This window comes from Quercus suber, unplaced genomic scaffold (assembly GCF_002906115.3).
Source record: "Quercus suber isolate HL8 unplaced genomic scaffold, Cork oak 2.0 scaffold_549, whole genome shotgun sequence".
Taxonomy (NCBI): Eukaryota; Viridiplantae; Streptophyta; class Magnoliopsida; order Fagales; family Fagaceae; genus Quercus; species Quercus suber.
Genome location: NW_027069997.1, coordinates 25,720 through 53,520, shown reverse-complemented (window position 1 = coordinate 53,520; position 27,801 = coordinate 25,720). Strand labels below are relative to the sequence as shown.

At 33.0% G+C, this 27,801-nt stretch overlaps 1 protein-coding gene, 1 non-coding gene and 1 pseudogene across 2 annotated transcripts; all 3 read right to left on the bottom strand.

Annotated features, from left to right (window-relative positions):
* Positions 1 to 2,003: 2,003 nt before the first annotated feature.
* Positions 2,004 to 4,690, bottom strand: LOC112017340 (phenylcoumaran benzylic ether reductase Betv6-like; annotated as a pseudogene).
* Positions 4,691 to 6,484: 1,794 nt separating this feature from the next.
* Positions 6,485 to 9,054, bottom strand: LOC112004334 (phenylcoumaran benzylic ether reductase Betv6). The gene is made up of 5 exons (XM_065764300.1): positions 8,778 to 9,054; positions 8,555 to 8,689; positions 7,825 to 8,080; positions 7,459 to 7,662; positions 6,485 to 6,955 (listed from the first exon to the last, which is right to left on the bottom strand). The coding sequence occupies exons 1-5, from the start codon at positions 8,958 to 8,960 to the stop codon at positions 6,789 to 6,791; spliced, it is 945 nt and encodes a 314-aa protein (XP_065620372.1). The 5' UTR covers positions 8,961 to 9,054; the 3' UTR covers positions 6,485 to 6,788.
* Positions 9,055 to 25,699: 16,645 nt separating this feature from the next.
* LOC111990903 (uncharacterized) lies at positions 25,700 to 26,933 on the bottom strand. The gene is made up of 2 exons (XR_010625261.1): positions 26,687 to 26,933; positions 25,700 to 26,175 (listed from the first exon to the last, which is right to left on the bottom strand). It is a non-coding gene; the product is annotated as an uncharacterized LOC111990903 (transcript).
* Between the last annotated feature and the right edge of the window lie 868 nt (positions 26,934 to 27,801).

Genomic DNA, 27,801 nt, shown 5'->3' with positions numbered 1-27,801 from the left:
GAAATTGAAGTTAAGCATCCATTGAGTAGGAGACACGAATTAAAATATTGTGAATACAATGCTAAGAAGGATGGCACATCTGTAATGATGGTGAAGATGCTTAGTGTTGATCAAACAAGGTGAAAATATGTTCTGTATTTCCTTTAATTTCCAAGCTTACTATCGAGGATGGCTTTGTCTCTCTATTGCAAAAGGACAAAGCAATTTTGAATCTGTCGCATTAGTGTGTGCTGTGGCAGCTAACTGTATAAACTAATGGGCAAGACTGAGGTACAGTACTTAGGTACTGTTTCTTAGGTTTTCCTTTTAAAATTTTGTTATGTAGATTTTTCCTTATGAGATTGAAGTGTATTTTTTAGTTAAATAGCCACATAACTCAATCTTAAGTGGGAAACCTAAGAAACAACACCTTAGGTATTGTACCTAAATTTTGTCCTAAACAAACTAATACTCTTAACATACCATAGCATTTTTTTTGGGCCAATGTACATCTTAAAAGCATGCATGTACATCTTAAGAGCACTTAATAATTTTCCCCTCATTTTAGCTAACTTAATTTGCTTTGTTTAAGATATAGCTCTTTAATGGATATGTTAATTGGAGTAAAAATGTAAAAAAAAAAAAAAAATAACGTTAAATTTAAGACATTATTTTGAAGAGTAATGTTATAGCTACAAACTATTTTACAGCATTTTTATAAATTGGTGATGTGGCTTACTTCTTATTGGTTTTCATCTAGGCCCACCATTAAACATTACTTTTTTATTTACTAATAAATACTCATCATATTAGCAGTTTGTAAAAATTTTTCTAAAAAAGTTGATATCTTTAACATTAATCTATTTTGAAACAAAATGTGATAAGGCATGAGCCCACAAGACGCCAGTAGAATAACTTTAGGCCCAAACATAAGCCCATACCCAAAGTAGGGATCTCCCTTCGGGTCCACTATAAAGCCCTAAGCTTCATCAAACAAAGCCCATTAGAAAATCAAGATGTACACCACATGCGGCCCATTGAAAGGCCCACACCTCTGTCACATGAAGGGCTTTTGTTTATAGTTCAAAAGCCTTCAGCCAAACAACAAGACCAACAAAGTCTAAGGGCCGTTCTCATAATAAGTCTTTCTTTCTCCTTTCTTTCTCTCGAAGAGTAACTGAGAAACATAAAAATATTTTAAGGGGTTGTTTGGTAGTGTATTTTAAACAACAATTTTCAGTGTATAAACAATATTACATGTATTTTCACACACCTTTTCACCCACATATATTTTCAAAAATACAAACAACGTTATTAGAACAACATTACCAAACGGACCCAACAAGGAATTGAATAGCATTTTGTTGTCTGTAGGAAAGGTCACGCGAACCAAGAGCTTGTCGGAATGGAGGCTTGTGTCTTAAGTTCTTTCTTCTTCCCATAGACACAAACAATGGCTTGGTTCTACAACTCAAGCAACTGCACTCATAATCCAAGCCATGGGTCAAATACATGGACAAAGAGAAAATGGTCTAGTAGAATGGGCATACAACATGGTCTATAATATCAAAAAGCTGTAGTATATCATTTATTATTGCTATTAAGTCACATCAGCTTAATATTTCGATCTACTTTGGTTTAATTCGGTCCATTTAATTCACTTTGGTCTAATTAGGTCCACTTCGGTCTAATTCGGTCAATTTTACCTTTTGGTACTCTTCGGTTCATTCGGTCTATCTAAGTCGACTTCGGTCCATTGGTTCTACGTTGGTCCAGTTTGGTCCACCTCGTATTTATCACTTTCGTCTACTTTGGAGATGCTTTGAGAGGGGATGTTTGTATATAAAGAAGAGTTGCTTCATTTACAATCATGTCACATTCTCGACGATAAAATACATTTCTTTTATATGTTATTAAATTTTTATATTTATTTTAGTGTAAGTAATGAATTTACTTATATATGCTTTTTATTTAGGCCGTTCAAGACATAGAGAGGATAAGTCATTTATAAGGAGTACTAAAAATAATTTCAACCACAAATTACATTATCTCGCCTTATATAATAATTGAATGTAAAATACATTTGATGCATATATTTTCCCTAACACATGCGGGTAGACCCTATACAAAGAAGTGCGCACACTAACAAGTACCAAATGCCACATAGACAACAGAGAATTTATTTTTATTGTTCACTGTATCAACATATTGCCACAAACATGTTCCTAGTTTTAGACAAATTGATGCAAGTATTCATCTACAGTAGTGTATTTCACCTCTGGGTAAAGCTCTGAAGCCTCCACGCCATTAGAAGCCTTAATCTCAAAGTCTCGAAGATTTCCCTTCACAAAGGTAGAGTGGGCAATGGATAGGAGGAGGAGGAGGTTTAAAGGATTGGAACACTCTGCAGAAGAGAAAAAATATAAGTATCAGATACCCCAACCATCTTTGAAACTCTCATCAGTCTCTAACTAGTACATAAAACTGCTCAAATTAATAGGAGGATTACTTCCTTTTATTTATTTATTTTTTTGCCATCCAAAAATTTCAATAAGAAACCGAACAAGTTATGCACTAAATACTGATGAAATGAAGTCAGTCATCCAAAAAAAATGTCAAATACAGCTTCTTGGTTACAACTGATGTGTACATAGTAACTTCTTATTAAATGTTTTTAATATTGTCTCTAATATGTGAATCTTTGGTGTTGTAGTTAGCTGGTTTGACTAACAATACAGAGAAATGAAGAAGATAACCCAACTCCCCTAATAATCCAAATGAGGTAATAAGGTGTATCCTAAATTAGATAAAAAAACTCACACGTCTAAGGGAGGAAGAGAATATGATCCAAAACAAATTGGATATATAAGATAACACTATAAATCAACATTTGAAATTGTTCTTACTAACCTTGGATTTTCTTCAGAAGTTGATCCTCTAGAAGGTAAGTCTTCTCAAGGGTCTTGCCAATCTTCTTCTCCCACAGGGAGACAATCTCGTTGAAGGACAAAATATTGGCAGGGGGTCTAACATGAAGGACCTTGTTCAAGGTTCTTGGATCGTCCACTGCTTTTATGGTAGAAGTTGCAATATCTTCCTCTTTGGAAAAAATTACTGCTAACATGGAAAATAACAATTACTTTGTCATCTTTAACCGAAGTAGTTGATGATCTAGTTGACTTACATGTAGTAAAAGGCACACACAAGCGCACACATATATAAGCAAATGAGAAAGTCTCGACAAGTTCAAAAAGAAAGATGATTGAATTTTATACTAATACCTTTAGTGTTTCCATCTCCAATTATTTCTACTTTGTCCCTAGGTGGAGCTGTGGCATCAGCAAGTCCAATTCCGAAGTTAGGCAAAAAGTACCCAGAAAAGCCATTGGAAACAAGGTAGTATATGGAACTCCTTCAGCCTCGATGGATCTCCGGATGCTAGCCTTGGCCCAGAAATGATGTTCAATTGGCTCGACTGCATGGATACGATCCACATCACCTCCAAACTCGGACGGGAGGAACCTCTGAAACCCACCAATATTTCATTGTATATAATGTAAGTTTCTTGATTTCTCGTTTAGTTCAATTGTTACAAGCCAAGCAGCAAATAGAAGAAGTTAAATTGCACATTTGGTCATTGACTTTTGATTTTTTTCTTTAACATGTTTCAAAAGGTCTATATCATCATATAGAAGTAAATTGCTGAAATAATAAATGAAATTAAGGTTACTTTGAGGATGTGATGTAAACCAGAAAAATAAAATGATATTTAGCCGATTCTAGTTGACTAGTATTTTGAACTTTAAAAGGGAGAAAATGACTTTTGAAACATTCAACTTACATAAATAGACTAAGATGAGAGAACCTCATCAATAAATCCTAAAACATAAGGACCAAATCATTTCCTAAAATATATGAATCAATTTGAATACAAGGAAATTACAATACTAATCTATTGCTACCTTATTCAAATAAAGAATTATCACTAAGCCTAATTATTTTAAATTCTTGTAAATAAAATAATAATATATCCAACACATCATCCTAGGTCACAAGATGTGGAGCCTATGACATGGCATGAATTTCATTTTCCACAATTTCCTATTATTTTAGATGATAAGTATTTTTTGAAACAATTCTAAAAATAGAAGGATTAAGGAAAACATTTTAAAGTAAAAGGAAGATTTGATACTAAGGCCAAAAGTTGTTGAGAACTAAATAAGCAACTTAACATTAAAAAAAAAAAAACTGGAAAAATATTAAAAAGATTTTAGCAAGATATATATATGTGCCTTGCCTTGATATTTCCAGCTTCTTTGATGGCAGCAATAATCTTCACTTGATCAGCTATCTGTTCTGGTGATCCAAGTGCAGAGATCACTACATCAACTTGCTTGATTGCTTTCACCAAGCTTTCATGATGATATATGTCTCCCTATGAAACAATCACATGACTTTCAAGATCAATATACTAATCCAAAGTAATGAAAACACACCCACGTTGCGGAGAACTAGAGTTTGTACATACATGGAGAAGTGTCACTCCAGAGCTGTGGAAGCTCTCAATGAGTTTGGACTTCTCAGGATTAGAAGCTGCGTTTTCTCTGACCAATGCAAAAGTAGGATGCCCAGCTTTCGCACTCTCCTCTACTATGTATTTTCCAATGTATCCAGTCCCTCCAATTATCAAAATCTTGCTTTTTTGTGCCATTCAGAGAGAATTTCAAACTAAAAGGATTAATAGGGTTTAAGCGAAGTAGAGAGTTGGACTATCTTATGGGTAGTTCTCAGTTTAAAACAAAGACAGTCAGAGCTCCTTAAATACAAGTACGTATAAAGAAACCTTTTTTTTTTTTCGTATAAAGAAACTTCTTTGTTTGATTCCTTCAACTATTTTTTTAAGACAACGTATAATTCCTTAATTCTATTAGTTATAGGTTTTGCTATGATATTTCGTCATGCAATATGCAAGAGGGCTTATAGTCATAGTCGCTTCTTCTTTCATTTGTTTATTACTTTTAGAAGCACTCAATATTCTACTTTTAATCAACAAAATGATGCGGGATTTACTATATAACGTATGTGCTGATCTCCAATTACCGTTCCCCCTCCTCATTTTTATTTATTTTAAAATTTTAAATTTTTTTATGATTCTCTAAGTAGGGTTTCATTCCATTAAAATTTGGGAAAAATTTTGTTACAAGCTGTTGTTGTAAACATTTACGCACCTTAGAAAAAAATAACTAAAATCAAGTCACAGTTTTAGGTTTTTTTTNTTAATATCTTAAAATATGGGGCTTTGTATAAACATGGGCCTTAACTATATCCCATGTGCTTCGTCCTATTGCATATGTGGATCTAAATCAATTTTACCTTGAGCCTTTTATTTTTCTATTTTCTTGCCTTTTATGGGCTTTTGTAGTCGTTTATGACTGTTTAGTTCAGCCAAGTGGAGCTTTCCTTGTAAGCTAACCTATTATTTGACGAAGTGAATGACTTATTTAACACACCATCATAACACTATCTCACAAGTTCAATTATGAGATTCGATGAAAAGTTCAGTTTATTTGAGTTTATAGCTTTTTTTTTGTACTATTCATAAGTTTTATTGTACTATTTAACTAGTTTTTAACATTTTTTTTTTTTTTACATTTTCAGGAAAAAGTTTTCAGTTTTAATTAAATAAGCTGCTTCTCTTAAGAGTGATTTTCTTTTGCCACTTATTTTTCTCTTGCTTCAATGATATTCTTGTTGGATTGACAAAAGGAAAGGTATTAAAAACAAGTTCACACCAAGGGTTCCAAAAATGTAGAATCCAATGGTCACAAACGTCTATAATTTTTTTGATCAACGTCACAAACGTCTATAAAAACCAAGAATGATAAGCAACAAGCAAGTTATTAAAGCCCAAGAAAGACAAGCAGCTAAACGGCTGACTTGGCGAGACACATGTCTGTAATAATAGGACTCATAGAGTCATACCTCATCTAGGCCTCTCACCTAAAATATAAAAAAGAAAAAAGAAAAAAAAAGAAAAAAGCCCACAATAGCATTTTATGATTAAACATATGGTCAAGTATTTTTAACACACACAGATATAACCAAATCTCTCAAAAATATGATTGGATTTTTTTTTTTTGTTTGAGTTTTTGCAAATCAATAAAATAAACTTATAAATTCTGTTTTTATTATTAAATTTAAGAGAAGTTCATGTTTGATTGAAAAGTGTAATTTTACAAAATTTTAAAAGATATCAAGTGAACAACAAAAATCCTTTTATCATAGTAGGCAAACTGCTAGCCTATCAAAAGACCTTATTTTGCAATACTTGGCTCTAAATATTTACTTTAATTGATGCACAGTTCATAACCACAAGTCCCACGATGCACAAATTATTAGCTAACATCGGGTTCGGATGAATTTTTTTATGGCCCTCCATTAGCAGAAGCAAAAGAGTATCTGATTTGAGACACCGAGTACTTAACATTTTCTACAACAAAGAACCTCATAACAAGGATTTTTAAAATTTTCATCACAAGAAGCACAATTTGACTAACATTAGTAACATATTCACCAGGAAACAAATTTACAAATTAAGGACCCAATCCAAGGGTTTACATGACACAAACAAGGGCATAACTAACAAGTAACAAATGCCACATACACAACATAGATTTTATTTTTGAGCAATGTCTATTTCACGCACTACACTGTGTGTGTAAGTGAGTGTGTGAAATAGATATTTCTCTTCATTTTTATTGTACATTGTAAGATAGTAAACACATTGCCACAAAGGAATGTTCCAAGTTTTAGACAAACTGGTCCAAGTATTCATCTGTAGTGGTGTATTTCACCTCTGGATAAAGCTCTGAAGCCTCCACGCCAAAAGAAGTCTTAACCTCAGAGTTTGTAAGATTTCCTTTCACAAATGTAGCGTGCTTAATGGATAGTCTGAGGTTTAAAGGTCTGGGAGACTCTGCAGAAAAGCAAAAATAAGTATCAGATAGCCCAACCATCCATGAAACTGTCAACATTCTCTGGCTAGTACATGGAACTGCTCAAATCAATAGGAGGATTACTTCCTTTTTTATTATATTTATGCCAACCAAAATTTTCAATAAGAAACCAAACAAGTTATGCACTAAATATTGATGAAATCAAGTCAGTCATGCAGAAAAACAGTCAAATACAACTAATGTGTACATAGTCACTTCTAATTAAATTTTTTTTAGTATTGTCTCTAATATGCGAGTCATTGGTGTTACAATCAGCTGGTTTGACTACCAGTACTAAGAAATGAAGAATATAATACAACTTCCCTAATAATTATCCAAATTCCAAATGAGGTAACAAAGTGTATCCTAACAAATTAGATCGAAAAAACTCACACGTCTAAGGGAGGAGGGGATATATGATCCAAAACAAATTAGATCTATAAGAAAACACTATAAATCAACAGGTGAAATTGTTCTTACTAACCTTGGATTTTCTTTAGAAGTTGATCCTCCAGAAGATAAGTTTTTTCAAGGGTCTTGCCAATCTTCTTCTCCCACAGGGAAACAATCTCATTGAAGGACAAAATATTTGCCGGGGGTCTAATATGAAGGACCTTGTTCAAGGTTCTTGGATCGTCCACTGCTTTTATGGTATAAGTCGCAATATCCTCTTCTTTGGAAAAAATTACTGTCAACATAGAAAATAACAATTACTTGGTCATCTTTAACCAAAGTAGTTGATCTGGTTGACTATATCTAGTAAAAGGTTCACACACGCACGCACATACATAAGCAAATGAGAAAGTCTTGACAAGTTTAAAGAGAAAGATGATTGAATTTATATTAATACCTTTGGTGTTTCCATCTCCAATTATTTCTACTTTGTCCCTAGGAGGAGCTGTGAAACTGCCAGTGCCACCAGTACGTGCAATTCCGAAGTTGGGCAAAAAGTACCCAGCAAAGCCATTGGACAAAAGGTAGGTGTATGGAATTCCTTCGGCCTCGATGGATCTTCGGATGCTAGCCTTGACCCCGAGATGATGTTTAAATGGATCGACTGCCTTGGCACGATCCACAGCACTTCCAAACTCGGACGGGAGGAACCTCTGAAACCCACCAATATTTCATTGTATATAATGTAAGTTTCTTGATTTCTCATTTAGTTCAACAATCACAAGCTAAACAGCTAATATAAGAAGTTAAATTGCATACTTGGTCATCAACTTTTGCTTTTTTGCTTTAACATGTTTCAAAAAAGTCATTAACATCATTTGATAAAAGTAAATTGCTGAAATAATAAATGAATTAATGAAACAGAGGTCACTTTGAGGATGTTGGGCTTATGACATGACATGAATTCCATTTCTCACATCTTCAATTTTCATTTATTTTATGGTGATTAGTATCTTTTTGAAACAATTTTGAAAATAAAGAGATTAAATAAAACATTTTAAATTTAAAGGACGATTTGATAACAAAGGCTAAAGGTTGTTGAAAACTAAATAAGCAACTTTAGAAAAGAGGGAAAAAAAAAAAAGTTGGAAAATATTAAAAAGTTTTAGGAAAGATATGTGCCTTGCCTTGATATTTCCAGCTTCTTTGATGGCAGCAATAATATTCACCTGATCAGCTATCTGTTGTGTTCCAACTGCAGAGATAACTACATCGACTTGCTTTATTGCCTTCACCAAGCTCTCACGATGATAGATGTCTCCCTGTGAAAAATTACGACTTTCAAGATCAATATACTAAGCCAAAGTATTAAACACACGCAAGTTGTGGAGAGCTAGACTTTGTACATACATTGAGAAGTGTCACTCCAGAGCTCTTGAAGCTCTCAATGAGTTTAGACTTTTCAGGATTAGAAGCTGTGTTCTCTCTGACCAATGCAAAAGTGGGGTGCCCAGCTTTCGCACTTTCCTCTACTATGTATTTTCCAATGTATCCAGTCCCTCCAATTATCAAAATCTTGCTTTTGTGAGCCATTCAGATTTCAGAGATAATTTCAAAATGATTAGTGGGTTAAAGAAAAGCAGAGAGTTAGACTATCTTAGTGTATTTCTAAGTGTCAAACAAAGGAAAATAGAGTTCCTTAGATACATAATCAGCAACTGTCTTGGTGTCATGGTCATGGATGGGTACGTACCACCAACCCAATATAATAAAGGTGAAATGAATGGCTCTTTGTTTGACTTTTTCATGAAATTTTTTAGACAGGCTCTCATTCTTTTGTTTTTGAAGTTATATTTGTTGGGAAAAATTCTATATAACTGTGAATAAATTTTAACAAGTATAACAAAAGCACAACCACACAATAACATAAAAATTTATATGGAAACCCCTTCTCCTTGAAGGAAAAAATCACGGGAAAAACTTTAAATAATTTCACTATATTAAATAGAGATTACAACACTTAGAGATATAACTTGAGTAAAGAAAAAACTCTCTTTTTCTTTTCACTCACTGTGCTCTTCCTCACTCTGTATTTTCTCTCACTCTCTCTATTTTTCTCTTCTCTTTTTTCTTGCTCTCACTCACACAGTTCTTCTAGACTGCATTAGTCCTCACACTCTAGGACTTCACTCTTTTCCCATCCTCACTGGCCGAATGGCCTCTCTATTTATTTCTTCATCTTTTCCTTCTTTTCTTCCTTCCACACTCTCCACACATCAAGTCACAATAAATGCAAGCCACTTATCTTGACTTTGCTTCAACCAATTTCTTTTCTTTAGCTTTGCCATAGCCGAATGACTCTTGCCTTTTGCTTCTTTCTTTTCTTTCTTCCTTCAGCGTGTCCAACACGCCTAAGCCAACCAATCCCAATAACTCATGCTGACTTTTGTACATAATGAAGAAAAGTTAAGAAAATTAATGAGCATGTCTATTACATGGGCTGGACTCATTTTAAATTCCTTGGCTGCCCCTTGAGTGTAGTGGGAAAGGAGTAGCACAGAATCTTGTTAGGGGGTTGCTGAAGACCCAAAGTTGTCTTGAATATATTTAGGGGAACCAACGGATCTTTTAGTCTGTCAAAGGGCTCGAGCTGCAGTAGACGAAACTTGGAGGGCACCGGGCACTCCTGGACTGCTACAGTGAAAGGTGAGTCCGTCTTTCTGACTATTCTATCCAAACTCTTATTCGTCTTTCCCTTGATAGCGTTTCTCAACTCGTCCATCTCCTTTCTCATCTCCCTATCTGAGTTTGCCTCTTCTAGAGTGCCGGTTCGTCTCTTGTGACTGTCTCCATCATCATCTCTGTCGATTTCCGTGCGGTTATCTTCTTGTTGCAACCGCTGTCTCATCTGCTAGTTTTGCTTGGTAAGTTCCTCCACAGTGGCTGTGAGTGACTGAATTTGTAAGGTCAATGTAGCAGGATCTTGGCTAACATTGGATTCCATTTGGACTTGCAAGTTGAATGGAACAATACCCTCAAAATACGTGCTGAAGAGTAATCGTGCCTACCATAGAACCTTTGATGCTAAAGTTAGAATGGCTAGAGTAAGAATATCAGTAACGAAATATCAATCACTATGAACTAGAGTTTTTTTGTACCTTTTTGTTGGGTCTTGAGAATGGGTATATATAGGCGCTTCCTTCTCCTTTCTAGCCGTTGGTTCTTCTTAATGGTGGTATCATTTCTGAATCTGTAACATCCTTGTGGGGTGTTAAATGGAATGTTACACCTTTAACGGTACGGAAGTTCATTATTGATCTTGTAACGCCTTGTCATTGATGGAGGGGTGATGGCCTCATCTTTGCCAAGTGATTTATCCATAGATGGGCTAATCTCGAGGTTATCTTCGTCCATCGTCCTTCGTTTGTATGGACGAAGGTGTATTTGGGACTATCACGCTCATTAATATTTTTTTGATATATGATAGAAATTCTACTTTAGAATAATCTAAGTGTATATGTGTGTGAAGTTCTCTCCTAGAGACTTGAACCTCGACTCTTATCCCCCACACCCCACACCCCATAAGCACTTATACTTGTGAAGTGGCCATCGCATCAAGGGTGCGTGGTGGTTACATGTTTTCTCATTAATATTACGCATTTAGAATTTATAAGTGGATAAAGTAATTTGAAAATTAACAGGAGAGTGGTCTTATTTTTTAAGCAATGTTTTATTGGGAGTTAGAGTTGTATTTTTATCGAATAGTCCTTTAGTTTTGTTTCTACTTAAATATAGGAGTGCAGAGGCATTTTTGAAAAAAAAAAAAAAAAATGAGTATGTATCCAGTCCCTCCAATTATCAAAATCTTGCTTTTGTGAGCCATTCAGAGATAATTTCAAATGATTAGTGGGTCAATGAGTTACAGAAAAGCAGAGAGTTAGACTATCTTAGTGTATTTCTAAGTGTCAAACAAAGGAAAACAGAGTTCCTTAAATACATAATCAGCAACTGTCTTGGTCTCATGGTCATGGATGCGTACGTACCACCAACCCAATATAATAAAGGTGAAATGAATGGCTCTTTGTTTCACTTTTTCATGAACTTTTTTAGACTGACTCTCATTCCTTTGTTTTTGAAGTTATATTTCCTTTGTTAATTCTATATGAGTTATATAGGTTTTGTATATGATATTTCGTCATGCAGTATGCAAGGGATCGCAGACTCGCATTTACTTCTACAAAAGGAAAAAAAAAAAGTTCAAACGTAAGTGCTGACGTTCCTGCTAACCTCCAAACGTATGTGCTGAGCTCCAACTGTTCTAATTTATTTTTAGTCTCAGAGACTTTGAGTAATTTTTTTTTTTTAGTGTCATAATTTTTCCTTCAGTCCAATTTAAGGTTTACAGATTTTCTCATTTTTTTTAATACAAAATAGAAATTCTATTATAGCTTAATCTAAGTGTATATGTGTGTAAAACTTATTCTTAGAGACTTGAACATATGTGTGTAAAACTTATTCCTAGAGATTTGAATCCCAACCCTTGCCACCTATGCGCGGTGGTTATGTGGTTACACATTTTCTCATTAATATTTTTTTTTATATAAGATAAAAATTCTACTCTAGAATAATCTAAGTATATATGTGTGTGAAGTTCTCTCTTAAAGACTTGAACCCCGACCATTGTCTCCCACACCCTATAAGCACTTATACTTGTGAAGTGACAATCGCTGTAAGGGTGCGTGGTGGTTGCATGTTTTCTCATTAATATTACGCATTTAGAATTTATAAGTGGATAAAGTAATTTAAAAATCAATAGAAGAGTGGTCTTATTTATTAGGCAATATTTTATTGGGAGTTAGAGTTGTGTTTTTATTGAATAATCCTTTAGTTTTGTTTCTACTTAAATATAGGAGTGTAGAGGCATTTTTGGAAAAAAAAAAAAGAGAATTCCAAGAGAAAACCTTAAATAGTAGTAGATATAATAGGGTAATTCTAAGTTTAAATTGTACTAGCAATAGCAATGTAAATCTTACTATCTTAGATTGTAAACTAAGCAAATGTGTACAACATTGTATACGGGGAAGGGGAGAGTGCCACTTCATTTTATCAAGATTTTGATTTTGTTGGAACTTATTTATGCGAATGCACTAGTTTTTAACAATAAAGAACAAGTTTAATTTGAAAAATCTCACTAACTATAGAATTAAGTGAATGTGTTGTTTTTGAAGGCTGTTTTTTACTTGGAGTAGAATTCCGTATAAAATGGAATTTTTATTTTTTATTTATACAGAATATCGCTTCAAGATAAAAGTCATAAAACTATAGTGTTGATCTTCATGTTGGGCGCAATTCCACACACCAAAATTCAAGAACACTTTTCTATAAAGCATTTTCATTCAAGATAAAAGGAGAATTAAAATGATTTGTTCTTACTTGAGAGAGATAATCAATTTGTGTGGTAGAGAAGGTCAAATAGAACCATTTGATGGAGAAAAAGAAGCTGACAAGACAAATGGTTTGGGGATGTATTAAGTTAGGTAAGAGCATCTCCAATTTAGGTAAAAGCAAAACAATCTCTATAATGGAGAATGAAACCAAAAAATAGTCCTCCAGTAGCTTCTTTAAAACTCAAAAAGTTTTTTGCTAATGAATTGTCATTCTCCAAACCTGATGTGCTACTGTTCATTTGCAAAAAAATAAAATATAATAAAAAAATAGCAAAGAAAGGAGTGGGGATGGGGGTATGGGGAATATGTGTGTTAAAATATGAATAAATAATGAATGAAGAAATAATATTTAAATGAGATAGAGAAATGATAAAGAATCTGTTGGAAGATTAATTTGAAAAAATAGGTAGGTAAAAGGTAAATGTCATTGTTCACTGTCCAAATAGTATAAAAATATAGAGAAGTTGCTGGAGATGCTCTAAGCCATTGGCATTGACTTAGTAAAAAATAACAAAATCTAGTAATAAAGATTACAAAAAACTAGACACCAATAGTGTCAAAAACCCAACAATCACAATTAGTTGTAAATACCAAGATTGACAAGCAAACTAGGGCTTGGTTTGGATACGGATGAAAAGCAGACATGTTTTGCGTCTGCGTTTCCTCCTCCTCCATTTTTTTTTTTTTTTGTCACGCCTTTCAGTCAATTTTTTTACTGTTCATTCACTATTGCGGCTACTGTTCATGAACAGTAACCGCAATATTTTACTTTTTCCACAAATCTTACTGTTCATGGACTTACAAATTTCACTTTTCAGCAACTTTTTCATTAAAAATGGGTCCCATGGTACTATTTACACATTTAAAAATTATTTGCTACAGTGTTTTTCAGTTTTTAGTTTTCAGCTATATCCAAATAGACCCTAGATATAAAAGCCCAAGAATGACGAGCAACTAGACAGGACGAGACATGCATATGAAATAGATAAGACCAACACTTCATCTAGACCTTGTAGCAAAAAATACTAAATGAAACCCACAATAGTATATCAACTCACATATGATTACACTCCTAATCAATGTAGGATATATTATACACACACCAATAGGTCTTAGTCATGTAAGCAAATCACCAAGAGTATGATTAGATTTTTTTTTTTTTTGGGGGGGGGGGGGGGTGTTGTTTGTAACTTTGTATATGGACAAAGTTTACAAATTTTCACTAAAAAATTAACATGTCTACATATTTTGAAAATCCAACTGTTGGATTGCATGGTTTTTATGTTCTTAATTAACATGCATGTCAAATACCAACATTGAGGTGGCCTAGTTGGTGAGAAACCAGGCCAACAAGTCTTAGGACTTGGGTTCGAGCATTAACAACTAGTTGTGTGTTGGTGTTGTTTATATCCCTTCTCCATCGCAAACGGTCAATGTAACTTAACTGACCGGGAGTATGAGGTACTACCTGGGAATGGTTAGGATACTACTATGGTTATGCCTAGATAAGGAAGCCACACTGGTCGCCCTCCCTCCTAACAATTTTTTTCCTACCAAAAAAAAAAAAAAAACATGCATGTCAATTTTTGTTTAAATATGATATTATTTACTATTAAATCCATAAACTTATTTTTTATGCATAATTTAGTACTACAAGAATTTAAAATTTAAATATTTAATAGAAAACATAGTTATTGATCTTTGTTTCTTGTAAATCAATAAAATAAACTTAAAAAGCTTGATTCTTATGATTTCAAGAATTATTTGTATACATTTTTTTATAAAAAAAATTTGAGAGAAGTTCATGTCTAATAGTAAAGCGTAAATATTCACCATAGAATTCAACAACATCTCCAATAATAATAAAAACAATGTTACAATCAATATGATTATTGATCTCGACACTTTTTTATTATTATTTAATTATGTATAAATACTGTCAATTAGTTTTGTGAAATCAATCATGAAATATTCTTATATAGTAAATAATTAATATTGTTCTCACATTAATAAAATATTAATAATAATTTCTTTTGTTCTATTTTAAAGGCAAAAAAAAATATATATACTTTATTGTTTTAAATGTCAATAACAATAATAATAATAATAACTAGTCGCTAACCCGTGCATTGCGTGCGATGCATGGAAAAACTATTGACTTAGAAAAAAAAAAAAAATCCAACAATGAGTAAATAGACATTTTGCTAGTTAGTATTTAAAAAAAAAATGAAGAAATATTTAATTTCTATACTTTTCCATAGTTTAGAAGTGTTGTCTAACATTGAACGTTATTGAGTTGCAAGTGCATAGTTACCAAAACTTAAAAAGTAATTTACAATTCTTAAATTAATAAAGCAAAACACCTAATAGTTATATATACACAGACATTCAAAACTAATATAAACTACAAATATATAAACGAAGATCATGATATGAGGAAGACACACTAAGTTTCAAGTTTGCATAGTAATATGACTTTCTCATAGTAATAACAATATAGACAATTCAAAACATGGAACAATATCAAAATTATAATACCTAATTCCATTATTTTTTATGTTGAATCCAAACAAACAATTAATTGAAATTAATCCAAACAAAATATTAATCAACCAAAAATCATAATTTTTAATAAGAAAACAAAAAATCACATGAACCTAAATAAAAAGCATTTAAGGTGAAGAATTAAGATCAATCTACTGAGATGCAAATACCAAAAACCCAAAGATTTAAAACTTCAAAATTTATAGAATTCCCAAATTCTACTTCAAAACCAAAAAAATTCAACAAATTTATGTATAATATACAAAATAAAAATTTATCATTCCTTAGACTGAAAGACGTAGGTTGTAGTTTTGATTTTTCTTCAAAAAAATATAGATACTTTATCTACCGTGTACAATAAAAAAAAAAATTAGTAGAAATTTCAACCCAAAAACCAAACCCATGAAAACAATGTCAATATAAATATGGTGATTAACCCAAATACTAAAAAGAAAATCAATTCTAAACATAACAAAAAAATAAGATAGAAAGAAAATCTCAAGCACATATGAAAGCAAATAAAAAATTCGACATAAAATAAAAAATTCATTAATAAAAATAGAAACAAATATCCACATATGTTGAATTGAAATTTTATTAATAATAACAATATAAAAAAATTTGACATATAATTCATTAATCANATAAAATTTTCAGAAATTGTTGATTCCTTTGAGACATGAGTTTAATAATATGAACAATTTGAAGAAACCCTTTACTCTTTAGCTATGGAATTGCTGTTTTAAATTTTAATGCGTTATCCTTTCTTATTTATTCATTCATATGCATTTAGTTTCTTGCTCTTTTCATGTTTGATGCATCTTAATTTGTTATAATATTTTGCTATCTTGGAGGGTTAGTCATGTTGTTCAAGTGTTTTCCACTAGAGTCACTAAGTACATTCTCATGTTTGTAAGATTTCAATTTAACTTTTCAAAGTACAGAATTTTAAAATCTTTCACTGGGTGAATTTCTAAATGCTGCTCAATGACATTTTGTGTTTGTAAGGGCATTCAAAAATCAAACAAAGAGGTACCTAAGAAGATTTTTGAAGGCGTGAGAAGGTTTATTTACACCAAGGACCGTGAGCAAGTCCAAGGATGAGGCTTTAGGCTTTTTTTTTTGGAGTAATGTTTGAATTTCATAATTAATTGTTATGTTTTGATGCTAAGCAAAAAAGTGAAGTTACCATGTCAGCTCTGTTTATATAAATTGATAGTTTTGTTTGATTGAGCTTAGATCATTTGAAGGTTTTTTTTTTCCTTTTTTTGACAATTTTCTTTACTGGGATGTGGTACAATTCAAACTTTAATTTCCCTTTATCTCTGTTTTTACTTTTCACTATACTCAATTTTCTTTACTAAATTTGCTGTGAAAAAAATGTTTTTTTTAAAAACTTATATTGATATTGACTTGACTTAATTTCAATTCAATTTATTTTCCATTTTTATAATTATTCAATCTTTGCTGTGAAGTGTCATAGTCATTGGGTTTTTCCCCCATTAATTTACATGTAAGGGTTTGTTATGGCTTGAGCCACATTGTCTAAGGAAGTTAAAACACTTTAGTGAGAGTTTTGTTTTTGTCTATGTGTCCATATGTATGTTTTATTGTTTGGTTGATTTATTAATTATTTACCTTAATGTGCTATATCATAATAGGTTGATGTGGTATATCATAACAGGTTGGTGGTTGCTTTTCATCATGATCAGAAGGTGAAGATAGAAATTACCCTCATCAATACTTGCTGTGTCTTCATCATTATCACAATATATAAATAGACTTCTATTTTTTTCCAAACCTCATCTTGCTTGACAAACCTTATATTTATCCATTTGTACCACATATTTATCTATTGATTTTTTATGTATATAATTTTTATGTTAAGTTGTTCTATATAGCTATTTTAGAATTGTTATGAAATATTGTTTCTGTAATTAAAGTTTAACAGTTTAACGTTGGGTTATTTTAACAATCAGTTAACTTATACAACATGCCCTAGAAGAATTTTAATGTATTTCATTGTCTTCTAATAAGTAAAATGTGGCATAAATTATTGTATTAGTCACATAACTATTATTGTATAAATTTGTTACAGGCATAGCCAGTTTTGTAGAAATTATTGTCCTGCTACTAAAAGATTTCTTAAAAAATTAGTTTACTCAAACATATAAATTTCAGCTGCTGCATAAAATAAATAAATAAATAAAATTCACAACTCCAAGAAAAACTCAGTGATGACACAATTTTTGCTCTAAGTAAATTGAGTCTAACTAAAATTCTACTACTCTGCTATTTGAGAATGCTAAAATCAATCTAAACTACTGAAGTAAAAAATGAAAGAAAAGACAAAAGAGAGAAAAGAAAAATCCAAGTGCTCACACAAATGAGTTCTATTGAAACTCTCTACTACTCTACTAACAAATAGATGAAAAGGAATTAGAATCAATGTGTTTAGAATATGCAACTACAACCAAAAGGCAAACCACAAAAAAAAAAAAAAAAAAAAAAAAAAAGAAAAAAAAAAAGACATTATTTTAAACAAGGAGATGTCAATAATGTTTAACATGAGTTAAGTAATTACATATTTTGGACCTCAAACACACTAATATGTGTATGTTAGATTACATGTAAATAATATAAACGATGTTTTGAATTATATAAAAACACTTTATAGAAACAATATTTTTTTAATATTCTTTATATTAGACTTTAACTACAAAGATTAATGAAAAGCTGGGCAATTGAGTTATCTTTAGAAAAATCATGTAAATGAGCAGTTTATCTGTATGTTTAGTATCTGTTTTCATGAAATTTCAAGCCAATTTAGTCACAAGTGAAAGGAAAAGAGTTGAAAATATATATGATAAATATTAAGAAAAAAAGAAGATGAGAAATAGAAAAATATACCTTTGATTGGAAGTATTTCATCTTTTTGGTTAAAATTAGAGTGACAATTTCTTGAATACAATAATTTTTTTCATAATAGCTACTATTAAGGATCTATTTTTCATTTTCTCATACATGTGGTGTGAATGTGGGAAAAAGGGATTTACTTTAACTGTGATATCAAATACTTCAGCTTCTTTCTCTTTCAGGTTTGTTTTCTTTTACTAATTTTTTTTCCTTTTTTTATTTTTATTTTTTTATTTCATTTTTTTGCCAGCATTGTATATTATTGTCATTATTAACATGATGAAGCATCGTATTGAGGTTATCTAATATATGTGTTAGATGAAAATGACATTACCACTTTTATATTTGAGGAGCAATCGGTTATATGATTTTATTCTAAGGTCATAATTAAATTTTATTCTTTGATTATTAATAAAGTGAAATTTTGCCCAAAAAATATGAAATAAAGGCAAAATAAAGGAAAGTCAAAGAAATTTCAAAAAAAAAATTAGACAAAATAATAGTTGTTATAGCAATTGCAAAAAAGATCTTGAGTTACGTCACATTTCTAGGTCTTGGAAGTATTTTATGTGTTGGATATTCCTTTCTAGCAAATGACAATTTAAAGATTATGAGAAATTTTACCATTAGCAGAATCTATATTATATTTTAGTTATTCACTAGCAAAAAAATAAACATATTTAGTGGTAGTTAAACAGTTGTTAGAAGTCACAAAAAATGTTGGCTAGAGTAAAAAATATGAGGAACCTTTGTTTCAACCTATATGCATTGATTTGAAGGATAAGACATACCGTTTCAAGTCTATCTTTTTTTTTTGTTCTATACCTTTATGAAATTCTGTGTCTGGTACTTTATGCTTTTGTTAGTACTATAGGTTAAAAATGTGACAACATGAATGTGTAGAACTCTTTGAACATTTGGATTTCTATATTAAAACCATGCCAGTTTAATAAGTATTTGAAATTTACAAGAGACTGAAATGATTCCTCTTTTTTTTTTCTACACATTGTATAATACATTTGATTAAATCAAATTTATTATTATTCTCCTTTTTTTTTTTTTTTTTTTTTTAAGGAAAGCATTCAAAGATGAAAAGTAACCAAAAAAAAAAAAAAAAAATTGAAAGTGCAATATAAGTTGCTTTGTAAGGATTTTAAAGATAAAACATAACAAATAAATAAAATAAAAAATTCCCGAGCATTGCGCGGGTTAAAAGCTAGTAATTCATTAATCAAAGAAGAAAGTTGAATCAGATTGCTCACGATTTTTTTTTAATTTTTATAATTTTTTTAGAATTTAAAATTTATATTTTTTTTATTTTTACATTAGTCTCTCTTTTTTAAAAAAATAAAAGAAAAAAAAAATTCCTAAAGTGAAGTTAAGTTTAAGGTTTGGAGGTGGTAATTGCCAAGGTTTTGAGGAGGGAAAAAAAGACTCCTAACAAAAGTCCTTCTCTTTTTTATTTATTTATTTTTTGTTACGTGAGCCTCTCTTTTTTTTTTTTTTTTTTGAATCCTAAAGTGAAGTTAAGTTTAGGGTTTTGAGGTGGTAATTGTTAGGACTTTAAGGAGGGGAGAGAAAGTCCTAACAGGAGTCTCTCTCTCTCTCTCTCTCTCTCTCTCTCTTAATCTAACATGAGTTTATTTATTTATTTTTTTTTATGCCTATTAGAATTTTAATTTATTTATTTAAATAATGCTGATGTGTAAAATTGTGAAGATATCAACTAAAAGTCAGAAGCTTCGGTTTATATATATATATATATATATGGGTAATTCTACCGTACCTCCCCTTTTTTTAGGGGCTATGGTACCCATTAGTAGATAACTTGCTATATTAGGTTACCAAAACAATATTAACATCACATATGATTGCACTTTTGTCTCATTCGGTGGTTCCTTTATTTTTTCTCACATTCGATAGTACCATCTTTATATTGCATAATACCAATATCACATGTGACTGTATTTTTGTCACATTCAGTGGTTTTTTTTTCTCACATTTGATGGTATCATCCTCATATTGTGTAGTACTAATATCACATGTGATTGTACTTTTGTCATATTCGGTGGTTCCCTTATTTTTTTTCTCACATTTAATGGTACCATCCTCACTGTGGCGGCTCCAGGATTATTTTTCAGTGGAGTAAATAAGAAATATTAATTATAAAAAATATAAAACAATAGAGAACTTAAATATATCGATATCACAAAAAAAAAAAAAAATTGAAATACATAAAATTTTAAAATTGCTTGCTATTATTTTTCACATTTTAAATTGTTACATAATTTCTTCATTATCAATCCTACGAGTTGTATCTATTTCAATGTACATAACCAAACAATCATTCATCCATTAATTTCTTATTTGATTGATTTTTTTTTTTTCGAATTTGTTATGATCTAAATGGGTTTTTTTCTAAGGTTTAAGATTAATAAATTTCTACTTTTGCTGTTGGACTTATTAGGGGGTGTTTGGTGCAGTTGTTTAAACAACAGTTTTTAGTATTTAAATATTGAAACATGTATTTCCACAACATTTTTTAACTCACGTATTTTCACAACACTTAAACAACGATATTAGAAATCTTTAACCAAACGGGCCCTTAATTTTTTTCTTCCATGTTTTAGATTAAGTTGGTTTGTTATTGGGCTTCTTGTTTTGTGTTTAAAAATGCTAGAATATTGTTAAGAAGATCATATTCAAAATTATTTTAGTTGAGCTTAAAAAAATCTAGGATTAGGGTGTTCAGATTTTTATTTTAGGGGGTCAAAACAAACAAACAAAAAATTAGAAAAATTCTAATATATATAGTTTTATTTTTTGGGGCTAGTTCGGGGGGTTCATTTGAACCCTTGGACTCCAAGTGGAGCCGTCTATGCATCTTCACATTGTGCAGTACTAATATCATATATGAGAATGGCGATCCAAGTGCAGAGATCCCTACATCAACTTGCTTGATTGCCTTCACCAAGCTTTCATGATGATATATGTCTCCCTGTGAAACGATCACATGACTTTCAAGATCAATATATATACTAATCCAAAGTATTAAAAACGCACCCACGATGTGGAGAACTAGAGTTTGTACATACATGGAGAATTGTCAGTCCAGAGCTCTTGAAGCTCTCAATGAGTTTAGACTTTTCAGGATTAGAAGCTGTGTTTTCTCTGACCAATTCAAAAGTAGGGGGCCCAGCCTTCGCACTTTCCTCCACTATGTATTTTCCAAATGTATCCAGTCCCTCCAATTATCAAAATCTTGGCTTTTTTAGCCATTCAGAGATAATTTCAAACTAAATGGATTAATAGGGTTTAAGCGTAGAAGAGAGTTGGACTATCTTTGGGGTAGTTTTCAGTTTCAAACAAAGTCAGTCAGAGCTCCTTAAATACAATTACGTATACAGCAACGACTTTGTTTGACTCCTTCAACTATTTTTTTAAGACAACGTTGATTCCTTAATTCCATTAGTTATAGGTTTTGTTATGATATTTCGTCATGCAATATGCAAGAGGGCTCATAGCCTATGGGGCTTCTTCTTTTCATTTGTTTATTACTTTTAGAACAACCCAATAGTCTACTTTTAATCAACAAAATAACGTAATTAGGGATTTACAATATGACGGATGTGCTAATCTCCAACCGTTCCCCCTCTTCATTTTTATTTATTTTAAAATTTTTTATGAATCTCAAAACAGGGATTCCATTAAAAGTTGGGAAAATTTTGTTACACGCAGTTGTTACAAACATTAACGCACATTAGAAAAAATAACTAAAGTCAATTCACAATTTTAGCTATTTTTTTGAGTGTGTGTAATAGCATGTGTGGAATAAAAACTGCTCATAAATTTTTATATAAAATCATTTTGAAGATATTATACAATACAATTTTTGATCTCATCTACCCACATTTTTAAATTGTGATAGTGTTGAACATGGCAAAATATGGGGCTTTGTATAGACATGGGCCTTAGGCCCTTAAGTATGTGTCTTGTCCTATTGCGCATGTGGATCTAAATCAATTTTACCTTGTACCTTTTATTTTTCTCTTTTCTTGCCTTTTTTTGTGCTTTTGTAGCTGTTTATGACCATTTAGTTCAGCCCACTTCTTTTGCCACATATTTTTCTCTTGCTTCAATGATATTCTTGTTGGATTTTCAAAAGGAAAGGTATTAAAAACAAGTTCAGACCAAGGGTTCCAAAAATGAAAAATCCAATGGTCACAAACGTCTATAAATGATAAGCAACAAAATAGGGCAAGTTATTAGGCGAGACACACGTCTGTAATAAATTGGACTGATACCTCATCTAGGCCTCTTACCTAAAATATCAAAAAAGAAAAAGAAAAATAAAAGCCCACAATAGCAGTGTGTGTATATATATATATATANGACTTATTAATCCTACAGTTATTAATTAAGTGAACACGTGGTAAGTATTTATTGGTGGAGTATAGAGTGGAGCAGGAAAAGTGAGACAGAAGATTTGGACTCCAAGTTATTAGGCGAGACACACGTCTGTAATAAATTGGACTGATACCTCATCTAGGCCTCTTACCTAAAATATCAAAAAAGAAAAAGAAAAATAAAAGCCCACAATAGCAGTGTGTGTGTATATATATATATATATATATTTTTTTTTGGAGAACCCAGACCAAAAATTTATTCAAAACTCCTGCAAAACTGCAGTCGACCAATACAAGATGATCAACCTTAATAGGAGTATCCTCCACCCAAACATGTGGAGTACCAAACTTTTTAGCTAACTCGGCTAACTTATCAGCCACAGCGTTTCCCAACCTACGTACATGGGAGAAAGAATTCAAGTTGCGATGCCAGGGAGATTGAATCTGCAATAGCGTTACCAAATGAAGCCAAACACGGTGCGTCTTCTTGAAGGTGATTTATGACAGTGGCCGAGTCCCCTTCGAAAACCACACGGTGCAAGCCCAATTCGATTGCAAAAACAATCGCTCTCCTGCGGGCCAGAGCTTCAACGTCTTCCACCGTAGGTGGTAAGTTTATTCTCTCTGATAGAGCACCCACCACCTTTCCTGTAGCATTCCTTATGACCACTCCAATGCCAGCACACGACGTCTCATGGAACAGAGCCCCGTCGAAATTTTCTGAGTAAATGCACTGGAGGCGGCGAGCAACGGGAAGCGTCGAGGATTGCTAACTCTGGTTTGTTGGCTTTCTGAGTAAGGGATGGAACAATTCCGTAATCGTGCTGCATTCCTCTTCGTCCATGTACTCCAAGCAACAAATGCAAACAGCTCTGTCAGATATGGTTCGTTGCAATGAAGAATACCTGTTAGTAAAACTGCTAAGCAAGTAAATCGGGTTGACAGATTACTACGACATGGTTCAATCTCCCACCAAATCTCCTTAGTCACCTGACACTCCCAAAGAACATGGATAGTGTCTTCCTCCTCCCCATTGCAAAACTCAAAAGTAGAGTTGTGAGTCACTTTACGATGACACAGGTTTTTCTTTGTAGGCAGTGCTTCACGCCAGGCTCGCCATAGAAAATGCTTAATTTTGTTAGGGACATTGATACTCCAAATTTTCTTCCAGAAGCCATTGTGTGCTGTCGGATTTGACTGCCCCTGCTTCAGACAAATTCTTGGCTTCACCAAGCATACGGTAGGCAGATTTTGTTGAGTAAACTCCATTCTTTGTTCTTTGCCAAATCAAAGTATCAACTGGTCATGACCAAGGGGAATACTGAGGACAGCTTTAGCTTCGTGTGGCAGCAGCTCCTTCCTAATTCTACCTTCAATCCATTAATAGTGAACAAGAACTAAAAGTATAGAATTTGCAAAGTATAGACTATAAACCATATATAGAAAAACAATACCTTGTAAATGCTGGCGAATGAATACCACCAAGAGGAGCAAAGAGAAGGGCAGGACCTGCTCAATCCACCTAGCAGCCTGCTGAATATCATATCTCTGGTAAGAAGAATCCCTCCCATTTGCCCCACCTCCATCCACAGCTTCTCCCTCCGTATTCCCATTTGCAGATTGCGAAATCCCCTCCGCTACACCACCACGCTCAATCCTCGAATCCCCTCCCTGAGCCTCAGCCGCTTGTGGAGAAACATCAGTACGAGCGGCAGCAGCTACGTCACTCCCAAGCTGGTGCCCAACTACCAATCCAGCAGCAGGTTCCCTATCATGTTCTTGTTCCGCGGCACCAATTATCCTAATAGAAACCTCACCATCATTGGCAGTAGCAGCAGCTGCAGGTTGATTGAGCTGAGCAAGGTGAAAACCAGAGCCCGAAGAGGATAGCCAACAAGATGGTTGATAAATTTCAACCTTACAACTCTGCTTCCAAAGGAGTAGAAGCCTGCAAAATGGTGAGGCAAATGATGGTCAAAGACAAAGTGAGGACAAGACAGCAAAGGGTGATCAAAGAAATTGAAGTTAAGCATCCATTAAGCAGGAGACACGAATTAAAATATTGTGAATACAATGCTAAGAAAGATGGCACATCAGTAATGATGGTGAAGATGCTTGGTGTTGATCAAACAAGGTGAAAATATGTTCTGTATTTCCTTTAATTTCTAAGCTTACTATCGAGGATGGCTTTGTCTCTCTATTGCTACAGGACAAAGCAATTTTGAATCTGTCGCATTAGTGTGTGCTGTGGCAGCTAACCGTATAAACTAATGGGCAAGACTGAGGTACAATACTTAGGTCCTGTTTCTTAGATTTTCCTTTTAAAATTTTGTTATGTAGATTTTTTCTTATGAGATTGAAGTGTATTTTTTAGTTAAATAGCCACATAACTCAATAATCAAGATTTCCCTTCTGGCTTGGGACAACAGCTTTTCCTTCCAACCTTGGATTTTTTTTTTTTTTTTTTTTTTCAAATTCTTTCCCAAATGTGAATGGAGGCCTTCTGCATGTAAAAGAAACAAATAAGGCGATAAATGATCTCCTTTTCAGAGACCTATATTAGGCTGGAATAAAGAAACCAACCTTATGCACATGCTAATAAGGGAAACCCATTTCTCATCGAATCCCAATTTTCCTGTAAGTTTTTCCAAAAAATTCCACTCAATCCTATTATAGGCCTTACTCATGTCAAGTTTAAGAGCTGTGGATCCAATTTTTCCTTGTCTTTTATTTTTTAGGTAGTGAAGGGTTTCAAAGCCACTAAAATGTTATCACAATAGCAGTATATGATTAAACATATGGTCAAGTGTTTAACACACACACCTACAGACAACCAAATCTCCCAAAAATATGATTGGATTTTTTTATTGATGCACAGTTCATAACCACGAGTCCCACGATGCACAATTTATTAGCTAACATCGGGTTCGGATGAATTTCTTATGGCCCTCCTTAGCAAAAGCAAAAGAGTATCTGATTTGAGACACCGAGTACTTAACATGTTCTACACCAAAGAACCTCATAACAAGGATTTTTAAAATTTTCATTACAAGAAGCACAATTTGACTAACATATTGACCTGGAAACGAAGTTACAAATTAAGGACCCAATCCAAGGGTTTACATGACACAAACAAGGGCATACCTAACAAGTAACAAGTAACAAATGCTACATACACAACACAGATTTGATTTTTGAGCAATGTCTATTTCACACACTACATTATGTGTGTAAGTGAGTGTGTGCAATAAATATTTCTCTTTATTTTTATTGTACATTGTAAATTGTAAGATAGTAAACACATTGCCACAAGGGAATATTTCATGTTTTAGGCAAACTGATCCAAGTATTCATCCACAGTGGTGTATTTCACCTCTGGATAAAGCTCTGAAGCCTCCATGCCAAAAGAAGCCTTAACCTCAGAGTTTGTAAGATTTCCCTTCACAAATAAACTGTCGGCAATGGATAGGAAAAGGCTTAAGGGACTGGGAGACTCTGCAGAAAAGCAAAAATAAGTATCAGATAGCCCAACCATCTATGAAACTGTCAACATTCTCTGGCTAGTACAGGGGAACTGCTCAAATCAATAGGAGGATTACTTCCTTTTTTATTATATATATGCCAACCAAAATTTTCAATAAGAAACCAAACAAGTTATTCACTAAATATTGATGAAATGAAGTTAGTACGTAGTCCAGAAAAATATTCAAATACAATAACGTGTACATGATCACTACTTCTAATTAAATGTTTTTAGTATTGTCTCTAATATGTGGAACTTTGGTGTTACAGTTGCTGGTTTGACTAACAGTACTAAGAAATGAAAGAATATAATTCAACTCCCCTAATAATTATCCAAATTCCAAATGAGGTAACAAAGTGTGTATCCTAACAAATTAGATCGAAAAAACTCACACATCTAAGGAAGGAGGAGATGTATGATCCAAACCAAATTAGATCTATAAGCAATCACTATAAATCAGCAGGTGAAATTGTTATTACTAACCTTGGATTTTCTTTAGAAGTTGATCCTCCAGAAGATAAGTTTTTTCAAGGGTCTTGCCAATATTCTTCTCCCATAGGGAAACGATCTCATTGAAGGACAAAATATTTGCCGGGGATCTAATATGAAGGACCTTGTTCAAGGTTCTTGGATCGTCCACTGCTTCTATGGTATAAGTCGCAATATCCTCTTCCTTGGAAAAAATTGCCGTTAACATAGAAAATAACAATTACTTGGTCATCTTTAACCAAAGTAGTTGATCTAGTTGACTTATATCTAGTAAAAGGTGCACACACACACGCACATACATAAGAGCACCCGCATCAGATGTGCTAAATGTGCCAAATACCAAATATTTGGCACACCAACCGCAAAAAACCCCCTTTTATCAGATGTTCCAAATGCTATAATTTTTACAACATGCTACAGTATCCTCACATATGTGCCACTGTACGGACAGATGTGGCAAATGCTTTTATTATTATTTTTATTCCTCTTTATCTCACTCTCTCACCCCAATCCTCTCCTCTGAACCCCAACCCTCATTGCTCTTCCACGCTGACGCCGACGTCAAATGGTTGAGGCAGTTGATTGGTTGAGGCAGTTGATGGGTCGCGGAGGATTTGGTTGAGGTAGTTGGGCTGGGTGTCGGCGGAGGTGGGTTTCGATTAAGCTGTAACTAGGTGTCAATGAAGAAGGATTTTTGATTGGAGGTGGTTTTTTTTTTTTTTTTAGTGGGTTTTTAGTTGAAGGTGGGGTGGTTTGGTGGGTTTTTTTTTTTTTTTTTTTTTTGGTTGGGTTTTCGGTTGAAGGTGGGTTTTCGGTGGAAGGGGCTTTCGGCTGAAGGTGAGTTTTTGGCTGAATGGGTTTTCGTTTGAAGCTATGTTTTCAGTTGAAGGTGGGACTTTTTCTTTGGTTGTAGTATCAATGGGTGGTGGTGATGAAGGTTTTGGGTCGGTGATTGGTTGAGGCAATTGATGGGTCACGGAGGATTTGGCTGGGGTTTGGTTGGATTTGTTTGGGTTGGGGTTTGGCTGGGATTTGTTTGGGTCGTGGAGGATTTGGCTGGGATTTGATGGGTTGTTTGGGTTAGGGTTATGGTTGTTTGTTGTGGAATT